The sequence below is a fragment of the Arachis hypogaea genome, chromosome 15 (assembly GCF_003086295.3).
Source record: "Arachis hypogaea cultivar Tifrunner chromosome 15, arahy.Tifrunner.gnm2.J5K5, whole genome shotgun sequence".
In the NCBI taxonomy this organism is placed as follows: Eukaryota; Viridiplantae; Streptophyta; class Magnoliopsida; order Fabales; family Fabaceae; genus Arachis; species Arachis hypogaea.
In genome coordinates, this window is record NC_092050.1 from 153189220 (window position 1) to 153214753 (window position 25534).

General features: G+C 31.7%; 1 protein-coding gene and 1 long non-coding RNA gene across 2 annotated transcripts; one reads left to right on the forward strand and one right to left on the reverse strand.

Moving 5' to 3' along the window:
* Positions 1-1511: 1511 nt before the first annotated feature.
* Positions 1512-1949, forward strand: LOC112749292 (S-protein homolog 5-like). Its single transcript, XM_025797552.1, has one exon. The coding sequence runs from the start codon at positions 1512-1514 to the stop codon at positions 1947-1949; it is 438 nt and encodes a 145-aa protein (XP_025653337.1).
* Positions 1950-19197: 17248 nt separating this feature from the next.
* Positions 19198-21852, reverse strand: LOC140179028 (uncharacterized). Its single transcript, XR_011872563.1, has 4 exons — positions 21184-21852; positions 20630-20715; positions 20420-20543; positions 19198-20283 (listed from the first exon to the last, which is right to left on the reverse strand). It is a non-coding gene; the product is annotated as an uncharacterized lncRNA (long non-coding RNA).
* Positions 21853-25534: the final 3682 nt, after the last annotated feature.

A 25534-nucleotide genomic window follows, 5' to 3' on the forward strand; every position in this document is an offset into this window, starting at 1 on the left:
AAGCTAATAAAAATTTTTAAATTATAAAAATTTAATTACAAATTTAATAAAATTATAGAGAGACTGAAAAAGTGATTTCACCAATAAAAAAATATAGAATAATATTATTTTAAAAAAATATAGGTAGACAATGATTTTAGTGAACAATCCAGTTATGCATACGATAACTTTCCTTTTCCGCTTGTGATTTTCGTAAAGGTATATATATATATATATATATATAGTGTGTTTTTATCTTGTTGGACCAATTTTAAGTCCATTGTTCACATTATTTACAAAAGTCATTGTCTACCTAACAAAACCGTATTATTTATGTTTCTTTTAGTTTGTCACTTATAGTTTCTTAATTTTGTTTTATATACATTGAAAATGAGCAATATTACATATATGACTAATAAAATTTACCATCTTTTATTAATATTCGATCAACATTTATATCCTAAGCTTTAAATTCTAAATTTTAAATACTAATAAATCATAAATTATATTTCTAATAATATAAAAATAAAATGATGAATGGCTAATATTGATAAAAAAAAAATTTTGGCCTCATAATATTTCTCACTAAAAATAAAAATAATTATTCTCTTATTTAATTAATTATCACAAAATCTTCCAATCTTATTCCTTCCATTTCAAAATATAGTTATCCGAAAATAAAAATATACATATTTTAAACTACAATAATTGACAAAATTAATTTTAAATGAATAAATGTATCAAATTATACTTATTCAATCATCACAATAAAATTAAAGTGCTATTAGAAAAAACTTTTTACATATACACAATAATGTAGGATTTTATATATATTTTTCGTTTAATTTTTTTTAATAAAAAACTTTATGTGCACAAAAACATAGAGTATTGAGCACTAATTCTTGAATTTCTTTTCCTCTTTTTAAATTATCCTATAATATTACAGTCATTCAACTTAATGCAATTCTTAATATTTAATTTTTTTTCTTTCTTTTGTTGATTCTATAATATATTAATATCACAAGCATTCAATTCAATATGATTCTTTATATCATTTTTCTCTCTTATATTATTAAAATTCATTCTATAGTTTTACACTCATTCAAATTAAATCAATAAATTCTTCATATTCTCTTCCTCTTTTGTATTATATTATCATTCATTCTATTAGATTACGATCATTAAATTTATTTGTGTCACTGACGCATGATCATATCACATACAGAAGATAAGTTATTTCGTAAAAGTATTTAATAATTTGTTGTCTATATCCTATCATAAGATAAGAGCCAAAAAATAATAATATTTACTTATATTTATATATAAATATACAGTGGCTACTTTTATATAATTAATGACTAATTTTAATATAGAAATAATAATTTTAAATTAAATAACGACATAATTGACGGTCAACGATACCAAGGCAGTATTTAATAAAAAAAAAAAAAAAAAAAAAAACCTTAGCTTCTTCTATATATACAAATGATTAATCTCATAATCAAAATTCATCAACATAGTGCACATTAAAGATGACGATCTCATCAAAATCACTCTCTAAGGTTGTAATAATGCTCATACTTGTTTCTTTCAATCTCAATGTCAGTATGATTGATGGTGAAGTTGATTTTCCTCAACGTTATACGGTTCATGTGACAATGCAAAACAAACTGCCGGATATGCAGCAGCTTGGTATTCATTGCAAGGATAGAACTCACGATTTAGGGTTCAAAGTCGTTCCAGCTGGTCAAAGTTGGACTTTCTATTTCAGTCCAGGGATTATTAACACAGCTTTGTTCTTCTGTAGCTTTAATTGGTATGAGGGGGGAGGAGTACATCGCTTTGATATTTATGATGCTGACCGTGATGGTGGTGTATGCGACCAGTGTACTTGGGACATCCACAATGACGGTCTATGTAGGGTTACGGGCACGGGTGCTCCTAGATGTTTTCATTATAAGGGCGAGTAATAATAATTGGTGTAAAAATTCGAATAAAATGTATTTACCTATCTAGGAGATAATAAATAATTTTCTAAAAGAATAAATTATATATTGAATAATAAAATTTATTATACTTTCTCTTCACACAAATTAATACTCAACGATAGTGATTTGGTAATATTATCAAAGAATATTAATCAATTTAATAGCTTTATTTTGTAATGGAAGAAGTCTATAAGTTTAGAATTTGGAATTCATGTCATAAAATGTGAAATTTTAATGAATAGCAACGTTGACAACCAATAAATAAAGTTACGAGTAAATTTATTAATTTTAATAAAGACAAATTTTCATATAAGTATTGCTATGTAATGAGAAATTGTTCTACTTTAAAGATAAATACTATTTTTTCTATCGTATTTTTCAACTCAACACGTGGGTCTGTGGTTAGTTAATGAGTTGTTACATACACACCATGGGATTCGAATCCTTAATACTTTTTCAAATAGATAAGTGAGATGATCACTCAACTAATCGTCTAAATTAGTTAAGATAAATATTAATTATTTTTAATATTTTTAACACTAAAGTTTGTTAAATTCTGATTTTAATTAAGTATAACTTTGTAAAATATTTATAATGATAATTATTATATATATTTTTTATTTAATTTTATTTAATAAAAAATTTCATATATTTTTATGTATTATTCCGTGAAATACACTAACTAGCACTTAGGGCTGGAAGTGAGTTAAGTCATCTCATGAGTCAGCTTGAGCTCGACTCGTTAATAGCTCGATAAGCTAAACTCGTGAGCTGGTGAGCTGAGTTTGAGTTTTGAATTGAGCTCATAAATTAAATGAGTCGAGTTTGAGTTTGAATAAGTTCAGCTCATTAGCTTGTGAACTGGCTCGATTATATATATGTATGCATTTAATCTATATTTTTAATAATATAGATATATATAAATAAATAAGTGATCTTAATTATTTAGAATTTTATGTTTATTTTTTATATATAATTTTAATGTAAGACATAAATAAAAAATTTATAATTTATTGATAGATAGAGAATATATAAAATTGATCTTTTTAAATATATAAATTATAATTTATTGATGTAAAATTATAGATTATGTTCATATTATTTGAGCCAGTTCGTGAACTTTCGGTGAGTTGAGTTTGAGCTTAAAAAATAGGCTCGATTGTTAATGAGTCAAGCCGTGAGCCAAACTCAATTTTCGTGAGCCGAATTTAAGCTTGACCTAACTCAACTCATCTCGTCTCACTCCCATGGCCAACCCTATTCTTTAGTTTCTTTTTCTCTCTTCTATTGATCCTATAATATCACAATCATTCAACTTAATACAATTCTTAAGATTTATTTTTTTTCTTTCTTTTGTTGATTCTATAATATCACAAACATTCAATAATTTAATATGATTCTTTATATCCTTTCTCGATCCTCTCTTGTATTATTAGAATTTATTTTATAATTTTATAGTCATTCAAATCAATAAATTTTTTAGATTATCTTTTTTTTTGTATTGTTATAAAACCACTCATTTTAAAAGTTTAAACTGATAGAAAAAGACAACATTAATAATTATATTTTTAACACTCTCTTTCAAACAAGAGCCTCTATTTTGGGTTTGTTTGATTTTGTATAAGTCTTCTTTTTTCTTTATTTACCTTATGCTATTTTTTTACTTTTGGGATTCACCAAGGATCGAACTCTTAACCTTTTGAACATAAAACTCTGATACCATGTTATGAAACCACTCATTCAAAAAAAAAGCTCTTATTTGAAAGAAAGTATTAGAGATATAACCATTAATACTGTCTTCTCCCATCAGTTTAAACTTTTTAAATGAATAGTTTCATAACATGTATTATATAATTTGACTTTCTCTTTCTCTTTCAATAAATTTATTCTATATTATGGGAAGTGCACGAAAATATACACTAGTTATCACTAATTCTTGAATATCTTTTTCTCTCTTTTATTATTGATCTTATAATATCACAATCATTCGACTTAATACAATTTTTAAAACTTTTTTTTTTCTTTTTTGCGTTGATTCTATAGTATCACAGACATTCAATTCAATATAATTCTTTATATCTTTTCTTCTCTTGTATTATTGAAATTGATTCTATAATTTCACGCTCATTTAATTCGATAATTTTTTCGGATTCTCTTTCTCTTTTGTATTATATATATATATTAGCATCTTCTATTATATCAAAGTCACATGGAATAAATATGTCCTAAAACTTAATGAATGTACAAATAACTAGTGACCAAATATTGCAAATTTTAAGGTTTTAAGGATTTGCAAAAGGTAAAATGATATAATTTATTTATTTATAGGTTTAGGCACGTTTTCCTAATTTTTCTTAGGGATACAGACCTTTAGTGTACTATCAGAAGTCACGCTTCCGGTTGCGCTACTCTGATAGCAATAAGTATTACGACTACTTTACATATTAAATACTAAAATAGGAGCCTGTGACTCGACAATGTATCGCTGATTTCTTTGAACATCAGAAGTAAATACTTTATCTTAAAAAAAACAAACAAGCAGGCATAGATTCATATACAAGACTCCTTACATAATAACTCAATATATTATACATATAAAACATACAATTCCTATCCCTCTTACAAACTTGTAATAACAAAGACGATGGAAGAAAATAATCTAAATAATACAACAGCATATAAACCAAACACAGTATAACTCTTCTTAATGCTTCTTCATCCGGTTCCTGAAAAGGTAAAGCTGTAGGGGGGTGAGAACCTAACCACACGGTCTCACCATGGAATTTAAAAGTTGTCATAAGAAGATATTTAATAAGAAAACTGTTCTCAAGCTCAGTGATTATCATTGCTTTATGAATCTTTTAAAACCCATATGAAATCGTTCAAAAACTTTTTCAAAGAAACAATGTTTAATCTTTCAGAAATTCAAAACATTTCCTTTCTTATAAGAAAATTCCAATCAGAAACCAACCACGCAATCAAACAACACAGTCATCATTTTAGCACCAAAGTTCATTCTCAAATGTAACACGCCAGGACAAACACAAGCAAGACAGACAAGGAAAGCACAAGTAGATAGCAGTTACAGCAAATAGTTCAAGTAGCAGTTAAGAACAGTTTAGCAATTAGGCAAACCAAAACAAGTTCAAACCCAAGCAAAACATACAAATGCATATGATGCATGCCTGTCCTATGGCTGATGAGGCTCATCTGTCGGTTATCCAGCCAACCCGACAAGTCTGAATTGTCCTTAGACTGTCCCCCGACGTGCATCCCCAAGAGTCTATGCATAGTTTTTTTTCTCAAATAATTAATATTGCTCAATGGGGGTAACATTCCCGGGAATTTATATAGTGCCCGGTCACACTTACGTCATAGGGTCAACAGAGTATCGAGTTTTCAACCTGGTACACGTGGTGGCAAGCCACGGCACTTAATCCAAGGAACCTCATATCTCGGATATTTCAAATTCATAAGCCATATAAATAATTCATTCATCATTCATCAATATCTAAGTCATTCTCAATATCATCATCTTTCATCAATCCTATATCCCATTTCCAAATTCATTCAAAAATCATATTTCAAATCAATCCTCATCATCATTCTTTCCGTTTCGTTCACTAACAATTCTCAATCCAAAACAACTTTTTCTTTGATAAGTGAAGTAATCTTAAGTCATATAATCCTTAAAATTAAACCTTTTAAAATAACTACTTCAAATGAAACTTCTAATTTTATAAAATTTCGGCAGCATCTCCTCTAAAACTCGGATCCTGTCACCCTTTTCGGGTCCCATCCAAGCATTTCTCAAACCTTTTCCAAACCTCAATCATTTTTCAAGATTCAGCTAGTTCCAATATCAAATTATTTTCAAAGCGAATTAGTGCCCATAATAAATCTCTTTTTAAAATAAAACCAGCTCAAATACTAAATCATTTATAAAATTATTTATAAAGTCACTAACTCAAAATTAAACCATTTCCAAAGCCAATTCCTTTACATCATCAAAAATAGCTTCAAAACCAAGAAAAGCCATTTTTCATAATAATCAGCTAAATAACCTTTCAAATTAATTTCTTTTCAGCAATCACAAACTACTCAAGCAATCAAGGAATCAGTCATTCAGTCCAGCAAACAACCACATTTAAAAGACAATTATAATCACAGGCATATGTTCTCTCACTTTAGTATCTATTTATCACAACTCTGTGATATAAATTAGATTTTAAGAAAAACTCCTACCTCGATTAACTGAGTTCGCACAAATTTATCGTGATAATTCCCTCTCCTTTTAATTCATGGCAGCAGATACGACTCTCACGCAATTAGAACGGCAATGGCAGCAACCGAAACAGCGGTAGCAGTAATGTTAATCTTCACCGCATTGGTCATGGTTGCAGCAAAATAAAAAATTCAGATTGGATAGGAATTAATAGCAATTTCAACCCTGGGGATTCAAGACAAAGTAAGGACTAGAATTAAAATCGGAACATGAAAACCATAGCAGTAATAAAACAGAACATGCAGATGGACCAAACCTAAGAGAAAGATCAGACCAGTACCAGGATAACAAAATCAGAACTAGTAGCAGCTTCAACAGTCCTGCGACAACACTAGCATCAATATTCAATCTAATTGTAGCAGAAAATAGAGTAAAAGTAGAGAATTAGAACGAGTTTAAGGAAGCGAAGGACCTAAAGCAAAACAGAGGCAACAAAGATACCTCCATCAGTGACTAACGGCAGCGTAGAGTTCAGTGGTGGCCACGGCGGCGCACCATAGAGAAACTTGCGGTGACAAGTAGACCTAAGCTTCAGTGGCGGTTTCTGGGCGGCAGCGGCGTTCTCCGGCGGCAAAGGCGCGGCCAGAAGCTTCGGAGGTGGCGGATCTGACGAGGATGGCGCCGGCGACACGAGCGGCGACTGTGCGTGGCGGCTGGACGGGTCGCGGTCCTCCCTTCCTCACAGATCTCTCCCCTCTGCCCGTGGCTCTGCTTGACGGCGACGGATTCAGAGGCGGCGGCGGCGGACACGAAGGCAGGGCTTCTCCTTCCTCGCGTACGCTCTTTGCTCTCTGACGATAGCACGGCGACCCAATAGCGGCGACGGCGCGACGACTCCTCTCCCTGCATCGGCGATGACGGCGATTCGGGATGAAGGTGACGGCGACAGCAAGGTGCAGGGCAGCTTCTCTCTCTCCTTCCAGTCGCGGCATCTCTCTCTCTTTCTCAATGACTCGACGGCAACGGCGGCTCCCAGTCCTGCCGGCGCCGTCCCCTTCCTTTCCCCTTCATCCTCTCAGCTCTCCCTTCCTCTCGTGCCCCCCTTTCTTCTTTCTTTCCCTTTCTTTTGTTTCCCCCTTCTGCAGATTAGGTTAGGAAAAAATTAAGATGAATGTGGTGGCTAGGGTTAGTTTAGGGGGTTAGGATTAATTTGGTTAAAATTAGGGTTTTATTTGGGAATTTAGAGTTAGGATAAAATTCATATGAGTAATATAACAATTTTATAAAATTAAGAGTAATAGGATAATTGAAAACCTGTTTTAATCCAACACTAATATTTATTAAAAATACTATTTAATTATCAATTACAAATTATTCTCAAATAAATAATTCTAATTCGACAACTATAGATAATATAATTAATTTTATTTATTCATAAAAATTAAAGTATTAATTTCTAGAATCACAATTATTTAAATCAAATCATATAAATTCTTATTTTTTTACGATTTCTAAACTTTATAATTTAAATATGAAAATTACCCAATAATTATAAAATTAGATAAATTTTCTAATTTAATTATCAAAAATTGATTTAGTTAGCTTTAATAAAATAATCTCCAAAATTAAAATCTTTAATAAATAAATAAATTAAAATGAGTTCACAATCATATTTTCCGAAAATTATAAGTCTTACATTTAGCTCACATACTAAGTATCTTTTTACCTTTATCATATTACAACTTTGATAAAATTCTCCTAATTATACAAATTATATTTAGTTTAACTCTCATCCTCTCCTTAGTTATCTTTAACTCCATTGGAATTGGATTGTAAATAACAAATTAAAAGACTAAATTATCTCTTTTAAACAGAAGATTATTCATCTTTCTTTTTTTTCTTGGTTTGAGTTATTCGTGTTCGCAAATGTTTCTTTTCGCCAACTTTTCTTTAAATTTCTCATAAAATTTTGAGTTCTTTTTCATGTCTTCTGTAACAAACTGCTAATTTAATTTTTATTTTTTTATTTTTTTTTGCTTAGTTTCTTGTGTATTTTCTATATTTATGTTGGATAGAAAGTTTAGAAACAAAGTGTTTGATGTTTTTCCTCATCGAAGAGATTAAGATTAAAGCAGAAGTTTTAGATTATTTGTTTATTAAATGTTACTAAAGAGATCTTTTAGAAAATATATTAGATTATTTGATGATCATATATTAGAAAATATGAATAATATTAAGATATCTAATAAAGAGCTCTTTTAGATTCTCACGTAATTGTTTTTGTTGGATCTACTATTCTTATTAGTATCCCACTTCAATGGAAATAAACAATAAATATTGTTCAGTTAATTGTTTATCCTTTAATGTTACTTGATTAAATTAGCTTGCTCTAAAATTTCCCGATTTAGTTTTAACTTTGGCAGATTCCTTGGTTCATAAAGTGTGCAATCAAATTTTTTCATTCATCAACGACCAACTTTTCAACAAGCTAGTTTTTTTTAATCTTTTTTCCATTGTTATATGATAGTTTGATCGTTCATTATTATTGTACATCTATCATATTTCCCATATTCACATTGTTTGAAATATGTGGATGATTGGTGTAAATTTTCACACGAAAATTCTTCTGCAGACAAGGAAAACTCTATTTTAATGTACTGTTTTATGGTTGGTTTAATTTGAATTTATTTTTGTCAAGAGAATGAATGTTTAATTCACTACAAGGGAAGCATGATTTAGCAGCGGTTTATATAGAAATTAGCGGCGATTTTGAACTGCCGCAAAAACGATTTGCCAACGCTTTGAAAATCATTGCAGTATAGGGCGTGGAGATTTGATTTTGCAGCGATTTTTCTGAACCAAAGACACAACCATAGCGAAATTTCTTGAATATCGTCGATTGGTATAACGGCGGTTTGAAACGGCCGCTATTTAGCCAACGTAAAATTCAATCGCATTTTCTGACGATTTTGAACCGCTGCTGTTCTGTTGACCATTGTATTATTTGAAATTTATTTTGCCGTGGTTCAAAAATTATATGTGTAGACAAATTTCACTGTCATAAATATTAAAGAAGGTATTGGACAATTTTATGTGTATGATTTTCAGTTTTTGAGGGTTTATATATATAGTTATTAAATGCTTCAACCGAATAATGAATTGAGTAATAATGTTAAGGAGATAATAATTTAAAATAATTTTATTAATTTAATATTTATAATTTTATGTATATAAAATCTAAAATTATATACTTATATATATTAATATTATGTATTTATTTTAAAGTAATTAATAAATATAAAATAAAACAACTTTTAGTTAGTTTTGGTTGATTTTTCATTGTCTCGCTAATATTACTGTGTTATTATATATGGCTGTGGGAGAAGGAACTAATTTTATGAGAAGCTAATATTGTTGGCTTCTTAGCATTACTAATTATTCTATCGAAAATTCTAATATTTCTCTACTAAACTAGACACATGAAAATTGTATTGATGGTTTCGAATCCTTGTTACTTTATTTTTTTTTTCTTAACTTGTTTTCAGTTTGTTAGTTGCCTTATGTATGGTGTAGAATATAGAGGGTAATGATCCAAGAGAAAATAAGTACAGTCACACCATGACCCCTGAAGAAAATTATTGTAATATTCTTGAATTCAAAAATGCTTGACATAACAATTTGTTGCTTGATATTAATTTGATGCCTATATTTGAGAAAATTTAAAGGATCAGTAGAATTTATTATTTTTAGTTAATATTTTTAATCATCAATCTAAATTTTTTAATACAGAAATCAAACACTTTTAACAACTTATACTTTTAAACATTGTTAGCTAATTATTGTTAGTAAAAAATAATAAATTTTACTTCCTCTCTAATGTTCTTCTATATTTGCATTTGGATGATATATTTTTTTTTAAAACCAAACATGGGAATATTGTTAATTCTCTTGGCAATATCATTTCTAGAATTCGTATTTCCAGTAATAATATTTTTAAGAACAAAAATTAATTTTTTAATCACACACTATACATTTTAATAAAAATTATTTTAATTTTTTTTTAAATTTTGTGAAAAAGAAAACTTAAAATATATAGAGAAAATAACAAAAAGTTTTATTTTCTATGATTTGCGTCTTGGGGTCGTGTACTTTGTGATAATAGCTTGAAAATTTTTATATATTTTTGGACTTGTTAAGGGAGTTAAGATAGAAGAGGTTAGTTAGCTAGTTAGTTAGTTAATTTTGCAGTGTGTTAGAGTTGTTAGGATTGAATTAGTTGTGATGTACGTGTGCATGGCTATATATATAAGAGCGAGCCTAAGGCAGTGTATCAGTATCTAAATTTAATTTCCAATACAGAAAGTTCATTCATGATTAGCTTTCACACTCTCAAATAATCTCAATGCTTCTCACAGCACTAATAATCACAACAGGATTCACTACTCATGTGTCTACACCATTTTAAATTTTATAATTAAGTCTTTTGTTTTTTTTTTGTTTTTTTTGTCAAAAACATAGAATTAATAAAATATTTTAAAAATGAAAAATCGACATTTAAATTTAGGGAGTTAGTTCTTAAGTGCAGGTATTTTAATTTGAAAAAAAAAATATTATGTTAAATCCAAAGTTTCTTACAAAAAAAAAGGGTCTAAGTCCAAAATTTAAAAAAATATAAAGACTCAATTACAATTTTTAAATTATAAAAATTTAATTACAAATTTAATAAAGTATATACAAAGACTGGAAATGAGCAACGTTTTTCAATATTATTTATGTTTCTTTTAGTTTGTCACTTATAGTTTATTAATTTTATTTTATATATATTGAAAATGAGCAATACTACATACATGACTGTTGGGAAAAACTCAAATAAAGGTTTAAAACAAGAACCTGTCTAACAGCGGAAGCACCAAAAATAATTTTTCCACAATTTGTGTGATTAAATAGGCAATACCAAAGATACTTCAAGTAGCAAATATAATGGCAGAAATTAAATAACCAGACACCAGAATTTGTGGGAAAATTCCTAAAAGAGGGACAAAAAATCCACGGAACCTAGTCCAGTAAAATCTTCCACTATCAGAATAATGGGTACACAAACAGTCTTCCTAGTGACACTAGGACATTTCAACAATCAACAAAATACATCATCAAAACTTATGGAATCAACATAAATCCTCCACTAAGTGGGTATCTCAAATCAAGTAAAAGAGAAGGCAATACAACTAGCAAGTTATATCCTATTGTTCATTTCTACACCAGGAATAACATACTAAAATTTCATAAGAAATGGAGCAAGTTTACTGGTTCAATCGGATCAAAGTTGGCTTGCCCTTTTCCTCCAAATTTCCTTCTTCTCTTCGACGCCGCTCTCTGTTTGCTTCGTTGCTTTCTTTTAAAAAATTAAAGAAAGCTTCTCTCTCTCACTCCCGTGGCTATTAGCCACTTTCTTCTCTCTGGGTGCTTAGGTATCCACCATAAGCCTTTCCTCGTTTGAACCTCACCCTTAACTTGAAGGCTATGCCATCTTAAGGTGCTGCTAGATAGAAGGATCTTATCAACATCCATGAATAATAAATCATAGCATAGATCATTCTTCCTCTTGACGGAATCTGTAACCTTCATTAGCAGTTCCGAGATGTGAAGTGGGCGAGAAGGGATTTCATAATTGGGGTTTTGAATAAGACGACCTTTTTCATTTTGAATTCTTATTACTTTTTCATATTGAAAAAGTAATAAGAGAGGTCTTAAGCTTTTTTATCATCCTGGCGCTGAGCTGCGCTATTTTTCTGCAGGACCTCCCCTCTTTATTGAAATACCCCAATTTAACTATTCCATATCCATTTATTTATATACTCTACATTTCTAGACTCTAATATATATCTAATATTTATTTATTTGTTTTTTTTTTGTTTTAAATTTGTGGGTCCCACTTAGTTGGGGACCCACTAACAAATCTTCCCCTCACCAACTCAAGTGGGGATAGGCTGCTCCACCAAGTCTGCCTTCTCTTTGCAGGAATCAAACTTCACTGCAGGTAAACCCTTAGTCATCATATCTGAACTATTATCATCAATATGGATCTTCTCAAGTGCATATGACTTCATCTCAAGCGCTTGACGTATCCAATGATACCTCACCTCTGTGTGCTTTGATCTGGAATGAAATGTCGGATTCTTGCTGAGATGGATAGCACTCTGACTGTCACAAAATAACACAAACTTCTCTTGATTGATGCCTAACTCTTGTAGGAATTTCTTCATCCACAAGAGTTTCTTAGAAGCTTCAACAACAGCAATGTATTCTGCCTCTGTAGTAAATAAAGCAACATATTTCTGAAGTCGAGATTACCATGACACAGCCCCCCTGCAAAAGTCATCATATAACCAGAAGTAGACTTCCTTGAATCAAGATCCCTAGCAATATCCGTATCTGTGTAACCATCCAACACAGGTTGGCCACTCCCAAAGCATAAACAAAACTCTGGAAGTACCATTAAAGTATCTGAGAATCCACTTCACTGCTTGCCAGTGTTCCTTGCCAGGATTAGAGAAAAACCGACTAACAACTCCAACTGCATGAGCAATATCCTGCCTAGTGCAAACCATAGCATACATCAAACTGCCAACTGCAGATGCATATGGAATCTTCTTCATTTCTGCTTTCTCTTTCTCACTTGTACATTGTTGCGAACTCTGCTTAAAATGACTAGCAAGTAGAGTACTAACAGGTTTGGAATTACTCATGCTAAACCTCTCTAAAACCTTCTCAATATACTTCTGCTGCGACAACCACAGTTTTCCATTCTTCCTGTCACGAGTGATTCTCATGCCAAGGATTTTCTTTGTAGGACCCAAATCCTTCATAGCAAAGGATCTGTTCAAGTCTTTCTTAAGACTTTCAATCTTCTTAGTGTCATGACCAACAATCAACATGTCATCAATATAAAGCAAGAGAATTATAAAATCACCATCAGAGAATTTCTTAACATACACACAATGATCAAAAGAAGTCTTACTATACCCATGACCTTCCATGAAGGAATCAAACTTCGTGTACCACTCCCTTGGCGCTTGCTTCAACCCATATAAGCTCTTCTTCAACTTGCATACAAGGTGCTCCTTTCCTTTAACTTCGAAACCCTCTGGTTGCTCCATATAAATTTCTTTATCTATGTCACCGTGAAGGAATGCAGTCTTCACATCAAGCTGCTCAACCTCTAAATTCAAACTAGCTGCCAATCCAAGCACAACTCGAATAGAGGACATCTTCACAACTGGAGAGAAAATCTCCTCAAAATCAATACCTTTCTTTTGTTCAAAGCCTTTCATAACCAATCTAGCTTTATACCTTGGCCGTGAGATGTTTTCATCTGCTTTCAACTTGAACACCCATTTATTCTTGAATGCTCCCTTACCCTTTGGCAACTTCACCAATTCAAATGTATGATTCTCATGCAAGGATTTCATTTCTTCTTGCATGGCCTTCAACCAATCTTTCTTATGCTCATCAGACATAGCTTCCTGGTAGCTCTTTGGCTCCCCAGTCTCAGTGTTCATCACATACTCATGAGAAGAGTATTTCTGAGAAGGATGACGCTCTCTAGTAGATCTTCTCAATTCAGGCTCAACTGGTGGTTCAGGTGGAACTTCAACATCTGGCAGATCAGGTTGAGGTGTAGGTTCATCATGCAAATCATCACCATCATTATCAACTTGTACATCTCTCCCATCAACAGGAGATCTAGTGGAAGGACCAGGTTCATAATTAGCAGAATGTCTGACAGTTATTGGCTTATCTGTCTTCTCAAGATCTTCAATAGTTTGGTCTTCAAGAAAAATCACATCTCGGCTTCTAACTATCTTCTTGCTCACCGGATCCCATAATCTGTAGCCAAAGTCTTCGTGACCATAACCCATGAAGATTGTAACACCCTAGCTTTTAGCACCTCATGATCGTACTAAAGGCTTAGGCGGTACTTACCTCTAACCCTTTTTATTTTTCAATTACTAAAATTTTAAATCAATAATAAGAAAATACTCAACTAGTATAAAAAGTTCTGAAAATATATCCTCGAAAAAATAAAATAAATCATAAAATAGTTTAATTTTCAAAATCTGGGGTCTTACATCCTACCACACTTATAAAAATTTTCGTCCTCGAAAATTGATTCAAAACAAGATAAGCTTATATTAACTATACTTTTTAAACATAATCAAGGAAGAGGCAAAAAAGGATCTTAGCATACATACATATATACAGTTCCAATTACTTGTATTTTCAGATGGTACAAAGGTATAAAGGTAGAAGTGCACAAAGCAGAAGTTACGAGGCAAGCTTGACACAAAATATGTCATGGCTCAAGCATGTGATGACAAGGCAGGGTAGTGAAAGGTTATAAAACAGGTTGGGGTTAAAAGAATGTGATTAACGTTCGCATACTAATCTCATATCAGCTTCAGAGTTGCAACTTTCCAACTTCAACTTCTAACGTTTCCCAAACCCCACGATATACGTTACCTATTAGTTCTATTTCACCTACGATAACCCGTTAACTTTTCCGTACACATAACCATCAACATTAAGTTGGCCAGACTTAACATCAGTAGATATACAACGATAAGCTAACGGCGTTAATCAATAGACAGTCATGTGAATAAAGCTCTAATTCTCGTCATTCGGACAAGACTTATAACATGACAGACACTCAAAGTATGCAATGAAGCACAGTCAGTCCATTCCCAAGGCTCTAACAGGAACAAACTGCTCTGATATCATAATGTAACACCCTAGCTTTTAGCACCTCATGATCGTACTAAAGGCTTAGGCGTTACTTACCTTTAATCCTTTTTATTTTTCAATTACTAAAATTTTAAATCAATAATAAGAAAGTACTCAATTAGTATAAAAAGTTCTAAAAATATATCCTCAAAAAAAATAAAATAAATCATAAAATAGTTTAATTTTCAAAATCTGCAGTCTTACAAAGATACACTGCTTTGACTTTCCATCAAGTTTAGACCTTTCATCTCTTGGAATATGAACAAAAGCCTTGCAGCCGAATACTCACAAGTGACTATAGGAGACATCTTTCCCTCTCCAAACTTTCTCTGGAACATCACTATTTAGTGGAACTAAAGGAGAAAGATTGATCAGATCTACTACAGTCCTCATCGCTTCACCCCAAAAGGATTTAGACAACCTTGCATGAGAGAGCATACACCTAACTCTATCATTGATAGTGCGATTCATTCTCTCTGCAACTCCATTATGTTGAGGAGTCTTAGGAATCGTCTTCTCAAGCTTGATCTCATGTCCTTTACAATACTCTTCAAATGGACCCCTATATTCACCACCATTATCTGCTCGAACACATTTCAATTTCCTTTATGTTTCTCTTTCAACACTTGCATGAAAGTGTTTGAAGATACCGAGCACTTGGTCTTTAGATTTCAAAACAAAAGCCCACACTTTTCGAGAATAATCATCAATAAAAGTAACAAAATATGATGTACCACCTAGTGTCTTAGCATCCATAGTGCAAACATCAGTGTAAACTAAATCTAGAACATGTGATCTCCTATGAGGTCCAGAATTATGAAATAATACTCTAGCATGCTTTCCAACAAAACAATGAGTGCAAGTATTTAAAGTTATACCTTTTACGGGAAGTAAGTGCTTCTTGGCTAAGACGCTTAGTCCTTTCTCGCTCAAGTGACCAAGACGTATATGCCACAAATAAGAAGAGGAATCATCGACTACATTCATCTCTTCTTTGCACAACTTTGCTTGCAATCAGTAGAGAGTAGTGAGACTATTGTCTTCTTTAGCAACAATGAGAGCCCTTTTGGTAATATTGCATTTTCCACTACCAAAGGAAGTATAATACCCCCTCTTAATCCAATGCCTTCACTGAAATGAGATTAAACCGTATATCTAGCGCATGCCTAACATTCTTCAACTGCAACTTGCATCCCATGTTAGTTTCAAGCCATATATCACCCATACCAATGATATCACACATTCCTTTATCTCTAAATTTGATCTTTCCAAAATTTCCAGCAGTATAGAAAGTAAAAAATTCACATTTCGGAGTGACATGACATGAGGCACCAGAGTCCATAATCCAAGTGAAATCATCATAGACAAGATTCACATAATTTTCATCATATGTGATAAGAACATCTTCATAAACAATAGCAGCAGTTTCTTTATCACTATCTTTACCTTTGTCTTCGTTTCTTCCTCTTGATTGTTCTCTTTTCAAGAACCTACAATACCTCTTGATATGCCCCGACTTGCCACAATGGCGACAAATAAACTCCTTTCTTGGCTTGTACTTTCCTCTTGACTTGCTTCGACTTTCTGACTTGTCAGAACTATGAGGTTTTCTACTTTGACTTCTCCTCTGTGACTATAAAACAAGTGCTTCTGACAGGGAGGAGGCATTCATCAAACCTCGTTCTTTTCTTCTAGCTTCTTCATTCAAGATGCTCTCTTTAACCATTGCTAACGTCAACTTCCCATTCGGAGCTGAGTTAGTCAGTGTCACAACCAGAACTTTCCAACTATCAGGAAAAGAGCTCAACAACAACAAGGCTTGCAACTCATCATTCAAAGTGATTTCATTATTTTTCAGTTGTTTCACCATCTCCTGAAAAATACTCAAGTGCTCCGCCATTAATTTACCTTCAGTATACTTCATATTGACAAGCTTCTTAATCAAGAATGCTTTGTTTTGCACATTCTTTCTCTCATATAACTCTTTCAATTTGTTCCACGTCTTCTTAGCATTCGTTTCGGTGTCAACATGTGGATACATGCTAAGATCAAGCCATTGTCTAATCAAAACAACTGCCTTCCGATTTAGCTTCTTCCATTCAGCATCAAATTTGGTACCTTTGGATTCATCCCCCTCCACAGGATCATACAAGTCCTTGCTATACAACATATCTTCCATGAGGGTCTTCCAAATCGAGTAATTTTGGGAATTCAATTTGGCAATAGCCCATGAGTATTTTCCTTCATTTAATCAGTACAGAGATAAACAACCAGAGCTCTAGATACCACTTTGTTGGGAAAAACTCAAACAAAGGTTCAAAACAAGAACCTGTCTAACGGCGGAAGCACCAAAAATAATTTTTTCACAACTTATGCGATTAAATAGGCAATACCAAAGATACTCCAAGCAGCAAATATAATGGCAGAAATTAAATAACCAGAGACCAGAATTTTTACGTGGAAAAAACCCCCAAAAAAGAGACAAAAAACCCACGGAACCTAGTCCAGTAAAATCTTCCAATATCAGAATAATGGGTACACAAACAGTCTTCCTAGTAACACTAGGACATCTCAACAATCAACAGAATATATCATCAAAACTGATAGAATCAACATAAATCCTCCACTAAGATATCTCAAATCAGACAAAAAAGAAGGCAATACAACTATCAAATTATATCCTAATGTTCATCTCTACACCAGGAATAACATATACTAAATTTTTATAAGAAATGGAGCAAGTTTACCAGTTCAATCGGATCAAAGTTGACTTGTCCTTTTCCTCCAAATTTCCTTCTTCTCTTCGACGCCGCTCTCTGTTTGCTTCGTTGCTTTCTTTCAAAAAATTAAAGAAAGCTTCTCTCTCACTCCCGTTGCTATTAACCACTTTCTTCATTTATTTATTTATTTATTTTTTGTTTTAAAATTGTGGGCCCCATTTTATTAGGGACCCATCAACAATGACTAATAAAATTTATCGTCTTTTACTAATATTCCATCAACATTTATATCTTAAATTCTCAATTCTAAATTATAAATACTAATAAATCATAAATTCTATTTCTAATAATATAAAAATAAAATAATGCATGGCTAATATTGATAAAAAAAATATTAGCCTCATAATATTTCTCATTAAAAATAAAAAATATTTATTCTCTTATTTAATTAATTATCACAAAATCTTCCGATCTTATGCCTTCCATTTCAAAGTATAGTTATCCAAAAATAAAAATATACACATTTTAAACTACAAGAATTGAAAAAAATATTTTTAAATGAATAAATGTATCAAATTATACTTATTCAATGATCACAATTAAATTAAAGTGCTATTACACTACAAAAAAAAAAGTCTATGATTTTAAAGGGTAACCATAAATCTATGGTCACAGTTTTGGACCTATGGTCATGGTTTTTTACCGTGGCCTATTCTCTCGTGGTCATAGGTCTATGGTCATAATTTTTTTTATCTATGGTCATGATTTCAATTTTCAAATTCTAGCACTTTAGGCCACATTTTTTTACCGTGACCATAGGTTAATCTATGGTCACGCGTAAAAAATCGTGACCATAGCTTTATCTGATCATAGCTTCTATGGTCACCCCACCTTAAAACCGTGACTATAGCCTTATCTATGGTCACAGTTTTCGCCGTGACCATAGCCTCTATGGTCACCCCACCTAAAAATCGCGACCATAGCCTTATCTATGGTCACGGTTTTCGCCGTGACCATAGCCTCTATGGCCACCCCACCTAAAACTGTGACCATAGCCTTTATGGTCACCGCACCTTAAAACCGTGATCATAACTTTATCTATGGTCACCCCACCTAAAACCGTGACCAAAGCCTCTATGGTTACCCCATCTTAAAACCATGACCATAGCCTTATCTATGGCCACAGTTTTTTCCGTGACCATAGCCTCTATGGTTACCCCTCCTTAAAATAGTGACCATAGCCTTATCTATGGTCACGGTTTTTTGCCGTGACCATAGCCTCTATGGTCACCCCTCCTTAAAACCGTGACCATAACCTTATCTATGGTCATGGTTTTTATCCTGACCATAGCCTTATCTATAGTCACTCCATTTTAAAACCGTAACCATAATTTATTATGTTTTTTTAGATTTATTTTTTTTTATAGCATAATCAGATCCTAAAATTATGATAATCACAAAATAAGTCTAAAAAGTAGAAATTCAATAAATTTAAATCATAAAATTTACATTAAAATTTAGATATATTTTTATTCCAAACAACCTAAATCAAAATATAGTATAATTTATCCATTACATGTAATACTAAGTAAAAGCTCTTAAAAAATTACAAAAGACATCAAAATATTATACTATAAAACCAAAAATATTCTCTAATATAGTACATATTCTTCTCATCCTTTGAAAACCAAAAAAAAATTCTTCTCTAATTTATTCGCTCATCTTGTAATGTTTTTCACTTGAAACCCAAAAAAAATTGAACAATTGATTAGAAATTAGTTAAAACATGACAAATTACATTAAAAAGACACACAAACACATTAGAGTATTAGAAACACAAGATCTGGAAAATCTAAAATAGTTGATCGCTTTGTTTGAGTTTGAAACAGACAGCAAATTCAATGCACGTTTGATTTTTGTAAACTAATTAATTAAGACTATATAAGAACGTTTATAGTTGTTAATAAAATATATATCAAGATAGAGATAGTATTAAATTATACTCAGTTATGCTTACAATAAAAGACCAAGAATTTAATACATGTTCAAGAAAAAACTCAAACACAACTGTTAATGTTGCAGTAACATGTCCATGAGTCCACAGTTTTAACATTTCTCAGATAACTAATCACCTATTAGCTAAGTACAAATTTAAATTGATCTAAACCTCAACAACTATATAAAATATTATATTCCCTAACGTAAGCCTATTCAACCATGCCATGCAATTTCTAAGGTGTGCAAACCCAACTCCCAACGAATAATTGCTTACTTCCCTATACATCGCTCGGATTATTTTCTTTAACATCTAAAAATATAGAAAACTTGCAAATATAGTAAATAATAAAATATATTCAATTTAACCAATTTTCTACTTAGAAGAAAATCGAATATACTTAACCAATACAACACGACCATTGAAGCTAAAGACTTCGAAATCTCTAAAGAGTAAATACCCAAACAGAAGTCAAAAATAAAATTAAATTAAAAATCAAGAAGATATGTTATCATACTATACTTACTGGCGCTTAAGATGGCAGAGAGCACGGTTTGCACAATACACAGGAACATTAGGGCACAAAGTAATTGCCTTGAATCGTCCAAAATAGAAAAACAAACAATGTAATAATCCCAAGAACATTACAAATTTTTCATTTTTTAAAGGAAATATGATTATTGATTAATTAAAGGAAAATGGGTTAGAAAAAGAGAACAGAGAATGATACCTTCACTTTCAGCAAGGTCAGCTACTATCTTGAAGAATTTCAAGCCTTTGGTGAAAGTCTTTACTTTCCATGTCCTCTTCAGTTTAAATATGCCATCTTCTTTTACCGAATTTCACTCAGAAACCTAACTAGAAAATGTCAATTTCCAAAACACTTTAAGTTGAAAAGGCTTTATTATGATGATGACGATTATGATGATTACAAATAAACCTGTGGAATCAAAGTGTGTGCTGCATCCTCGGTCATCGGTCGCAGTTCCTTCAAATTGCATGGCACACAATTCTTATCTCTGAGACCTAACAAAGGGAAAAAAAGTTATATATGACAGCATGAACAATGAGATTATAGAATATAGTGTTTGATAAAACTTGACTCTTTCATGAGATATAAACAAATCAGATATCACACAAAATAAAATATCTCAAATCAATTTTCATGACACAAGAAGCTCATAGATAAACATAGGGAATAATGAAAAAAATAGAAAAGAAAAAGTATAACTATCTATGTATCAATAGGAAAACTATACACTTAGCGAGAGAACAAACACTAAGTGACTTCATTCTACATGAATGGGAACAGTTTTTGTAATCTTATTCGATATAGTAGAAGAAAAATGCAACTGCAAACTTAAGTGATTATTTTGGAAAGCCAACAACAAATTCAAGGTTCATGATAATCAGTAACAACACATTTAACTTTCAGCAACAAATTACTTTCAGCAATAAAATTGAAACAGAAAGAACAAGGGTAAAAAAACTCACTGCACAAAGAAAGGACTGGCAGTGATTCTGGCTATACCCACGTGATACCCGGTGACCAGACGGCAGAACTGATGGCGACAGAAGCTCGGCGCGGTGGCTGGCCCTCAACACCGGTGGCGACAACGACGATCCCAGTTCCTCATTCTTATCTGTTCCGTTCTCCTTCTCTCCCGCAGCAGCAACGGCAATGGCGGAGCCTTCACAGCAGCGGCTGTGGCTCGATGAGAGTGACGCGGATGGCATCCTTCGTGTTCTGTCTCCCCGTCTCCTCAGGCTTCTCCGGAAACAGCGAGAAAGACAGCGACACGGGCTTCCTCCAACTGCGGCGACAACGGATGCAGTTCGGCGGCTTCGCGGTGACAGGCGCGACAACTCGACAATTCGGCAGCGGCGATGACCTCTCCTTCTGCCGGCAACGCTCCTCTCTCTCTCTCTCTCTCTCTCTCTCTCTCTCTCTCTCTCTCTCTCTCTCTCTCTCTTTCTCTCTCTCTCTCTGCGTGGGTGGCTGGCGCGATAATGGAGGGTGAGGGAGGTGTGTGAGGCTGAGTGTGGGTGTCGAGAGGGAGGTCCATGTGTGTGTGTGTGCTGCGGTGTGGAAGGAAAGGGAAATGGGGGGTTTGGTGGCTGCTGATGGTAAAATGGGGAAGTGTGGCGGGGAATGACAGTGAGGCAGTGAAATTAGGGTTAGGTTAGAGTTAATGGGTTTTAATTTGGGAATTTAGGGTTAAATTAAGGTTTTGATTTGGGAATTAGAATTTAGGTAGAATATTAATTTAAAACAAAATTTAATCCAATAATAATATCTATAAAAATATTATTTAATTATAATTTAAAATTTATTTTTAAATAAATACTCTAATTTAATTATTAGAAATAATAAAAATCAATTTTCTCTATAATCATAAAATAAAGTTAAAAATCTAATTGTTCACGGTTAGACCGGTTCGATCGGTCTGATTTTCAGAATCATGCTAGCGACTGATGACCAGAGGAGAGGGGCTGGCGACAGATGACGTAAAGATCATAGATACCTTTAGGTTACTCTCCAAAATCGTGACCACAGACCCTTTTAGGTCACCCTTTTTTGAAAAACCGTGACCATAGACCATTTAAGGTCACCCCCAAAATCGTAGCCATAAACCTCTTTAGGTCACCTCAAAAAACCGTAACCAGAGACCTCTTTAGGTCATCCTTTCGTAAAATTGTGACCATAGATTATTTTAGGTCACCCCTCAAAACCATGACCATAGATGTCTTTTGGTCACAGTAAAAAATCGTGACCATAGACCACTTTAGGTCACCCCCAAAACCATGACCATAGAACCCTTTAGGTCACCCCCTAAAAACGTGACCATAGACCTTTTTAGGTCATCTTTTTTTAAAAAACCATGACCATAGACCATTTAAGGTCACCCTCCAAAACCGTGACCATAGACCCCTTTAGGTCACACCACAAAACCGTGACCATAGACTCTTTTAGGTCACCCCTCAAAACCGTGATCATAGATGTCTTTTGGTCACGGTGAAAAACCGTGACCACAGACCCTTTTAGGTCACCTCCCCAAAACTGTGACCATAGACCCCTTTAGGTCACCTTTTTTTGAAAAACCGTGACCATAGACCATTTAAGGTCACCCCCCCAAAACCGTGACCATAGACCCCTTTAGATCACCCCAAAAAACCGTGATCATAGACCCTTTTTGGTCATCCAAAAAAACTGTGATCATAGATCCTTTTAGGTCACCCTCGTAAACCGTGATCATAGACCTTTTTAGGCCACCATTTTCTTAAAAACCGTGACCATAGGTACTCTATGGTCACCCTTTTTTAAAAAACCGTGATCATAGCTTTTTTTCTTTAGTTACGATAAAAAATCGTGACCATAGACCCTCTATGATCACGGTTTTTTATCGTGACCAAAAAAATCGTAATCATAGACCCAAAATATTGTAGAGTTAGAAAAACTATATCCTTTTATTTTAAAAATAGACTTTTATTTTGAAATATTAAATTGTATGTTACATGTTGGCATTTACGGTGTAAAAATTTTTACAGAATCATTAAATTACCTTCATTCTTTAGACAATCATTATTTATACGGTAAATAAAAAAAATAATTATTTTTGCTGATATAACATCACATAATTGAATGTATATATAAAACTAATTTATACCGACAATACATTAAAATTAAATTATATTTTAAAATGAAAAATACCTGTTAAACAAAAATATTTTTGTACATACACCACTAAAGGTATGGTCCTTAATAGTTAATACATTCGTATGCCATTGACGAAGCTTTGACAAATAAATGCAGTGAATCAATATAGCGTACTCTTGAGAATATTTAATGTATTAATTGCATTTGGAAGCAAATATTTAACATTTTTCATTCCATTCATGGGATTGGATAGGATAGAACCAATTTTAGTTTCTCTCTCAATAATAATTACAATTCTTTCTTTTATTTCAGTCCTTGTTTTACTGAATTTAATTCGTCAACGTTACTTTAAAAAGGAAAAATTTTTGGTAGATAATTAGCCAAAATTAAACTTTCTATAATTTTTTTCATTTATATAATTTAATAACAGTTTTATTTTTTATCTCACTCTCATATCAATTCACTTATTATATTCTTATCAGCCCTTTTTATTAATGACATTAATTATAATATCATATTCCTTACTATTAGGTATTCTTGTAATTAATACTTAATATTTTTTTTATAATTTAATTTTTATATTTAAAAATACAATAAAAACTAATAATAATTATAAATAACAATAATAATAATTTGTATTAAATAATTTAATTGTAATTAATTTTTTATTTTTATTAAGTCATTTATCATCATCAATTTAGATACAAAACTTGAAAGCTATCCTAATATGGTTTTATTTCCATTAATTCAATTATTTTCATTCAAAATTCACAACTCTAATACCATTACAAACACAATTAGAAATTTAGAATAGGTCAAGGAATTTTACAAGAAGTCATTTTTATCATTGCAAATAGTATGACAATTGAATTCGACCTTGGTACTCATGGTGGAAAGTGCTGATGAAGAATTTGAACAACAGACGGACTCACTCGACGAGGTTGTTTTCAGGCAACCAATTTTTTAGAATATGAAAAATCACACTAGTTTTGATGAGGTATGGTAATGAACCGATTTATTTCTTTTTTGTGTTTTTAAGTGTATTTATAATTATATTGTACTACTATGTTCATACACATAACATTTATACATTCATATACATAACATCCATAATTACATACAACTAACATCTAAAAATTAAATTCATGTTTATTAGATATTACATCCATACACGTATCATTTTTTAGTTATTGCATAAGTAACTATAAAGTTAATACAAAATATTTTTAAATTTTATCATAATTGAATTTAAAAAAATGCCAAATTCTTAAATTAATTTATTTAATTGATAAATTTACTCATAACATCCATAATTTCATATTAATAACATCCATAATTTATACTCATAATATTTATAATTTCATACCTATGATGTCTATAATTAATAAATTTTTATAATTAATATTATCAAATTTTAAACTATACGTCTTATTGTATTCTTTAAATTATCTCATATGTGCACTAATAGGTCATGATTTTAATTATTTTAATATTTTTATTTAATATTCATATGTATGCTTATTTATTGATTTTAATATGACGGGTTAATAATTATTTTTAAAAAATTATTTTTAAATTTTTGTATATATTTTATATTTTATTTTTTATTTTTTAATAGTCTATATGTAAAATATAAGTTGTATAGTAGAAGTTGTTAAAAATTTTTAATTTAACTTCTATAATTTTTTCAGAGAATTATTGTATTTAATGGATAATAATGTGATTGATAGATATTAAAGATTTGATTTGAGAGAAACTGAAACTGATTTTGAAAAGAACATTAATTACTCCAAATATACAGTAAAATTGTAGGTGATAAAGAGAATAAGAAATAAAGAAGTGTATATCATTTACTTATCAAGAGAATAAAAATTTTTCATGATATTTTTATATTATAATTATTTTTTGGCTACCTAGTATCACCCCTTTAAAAATTGGAGGGTACCCTTTAAAAATTGGAGGGTTGGAAGCTTCGCGAAGAGGGAGAAAGAAGAGAAAAATTAAATAACAAGGAAAGGGGCAGCAAATTTTCTTCAGATATATATTAGTTATCCATTTATGTAAAATGGCAATAACTTATTATTATATTCATATTTAGAATGGTTGTTACTGTGTAAAAATACTACCAAATATATATATAGAAGGGACGATTGTTAGACATTGATTTTTCCTTTACTTCAGGTGAAA

Bases quoted from the DNA above. Each gene is read 5' to 3' on its own strand.
- LOC112749292 (XM_025797552.1), top strand. From the start codon at position 1,512: ATGACGATCTCATCAAAATCACTCTCTAAGGTTGTAATAATGCTCATA.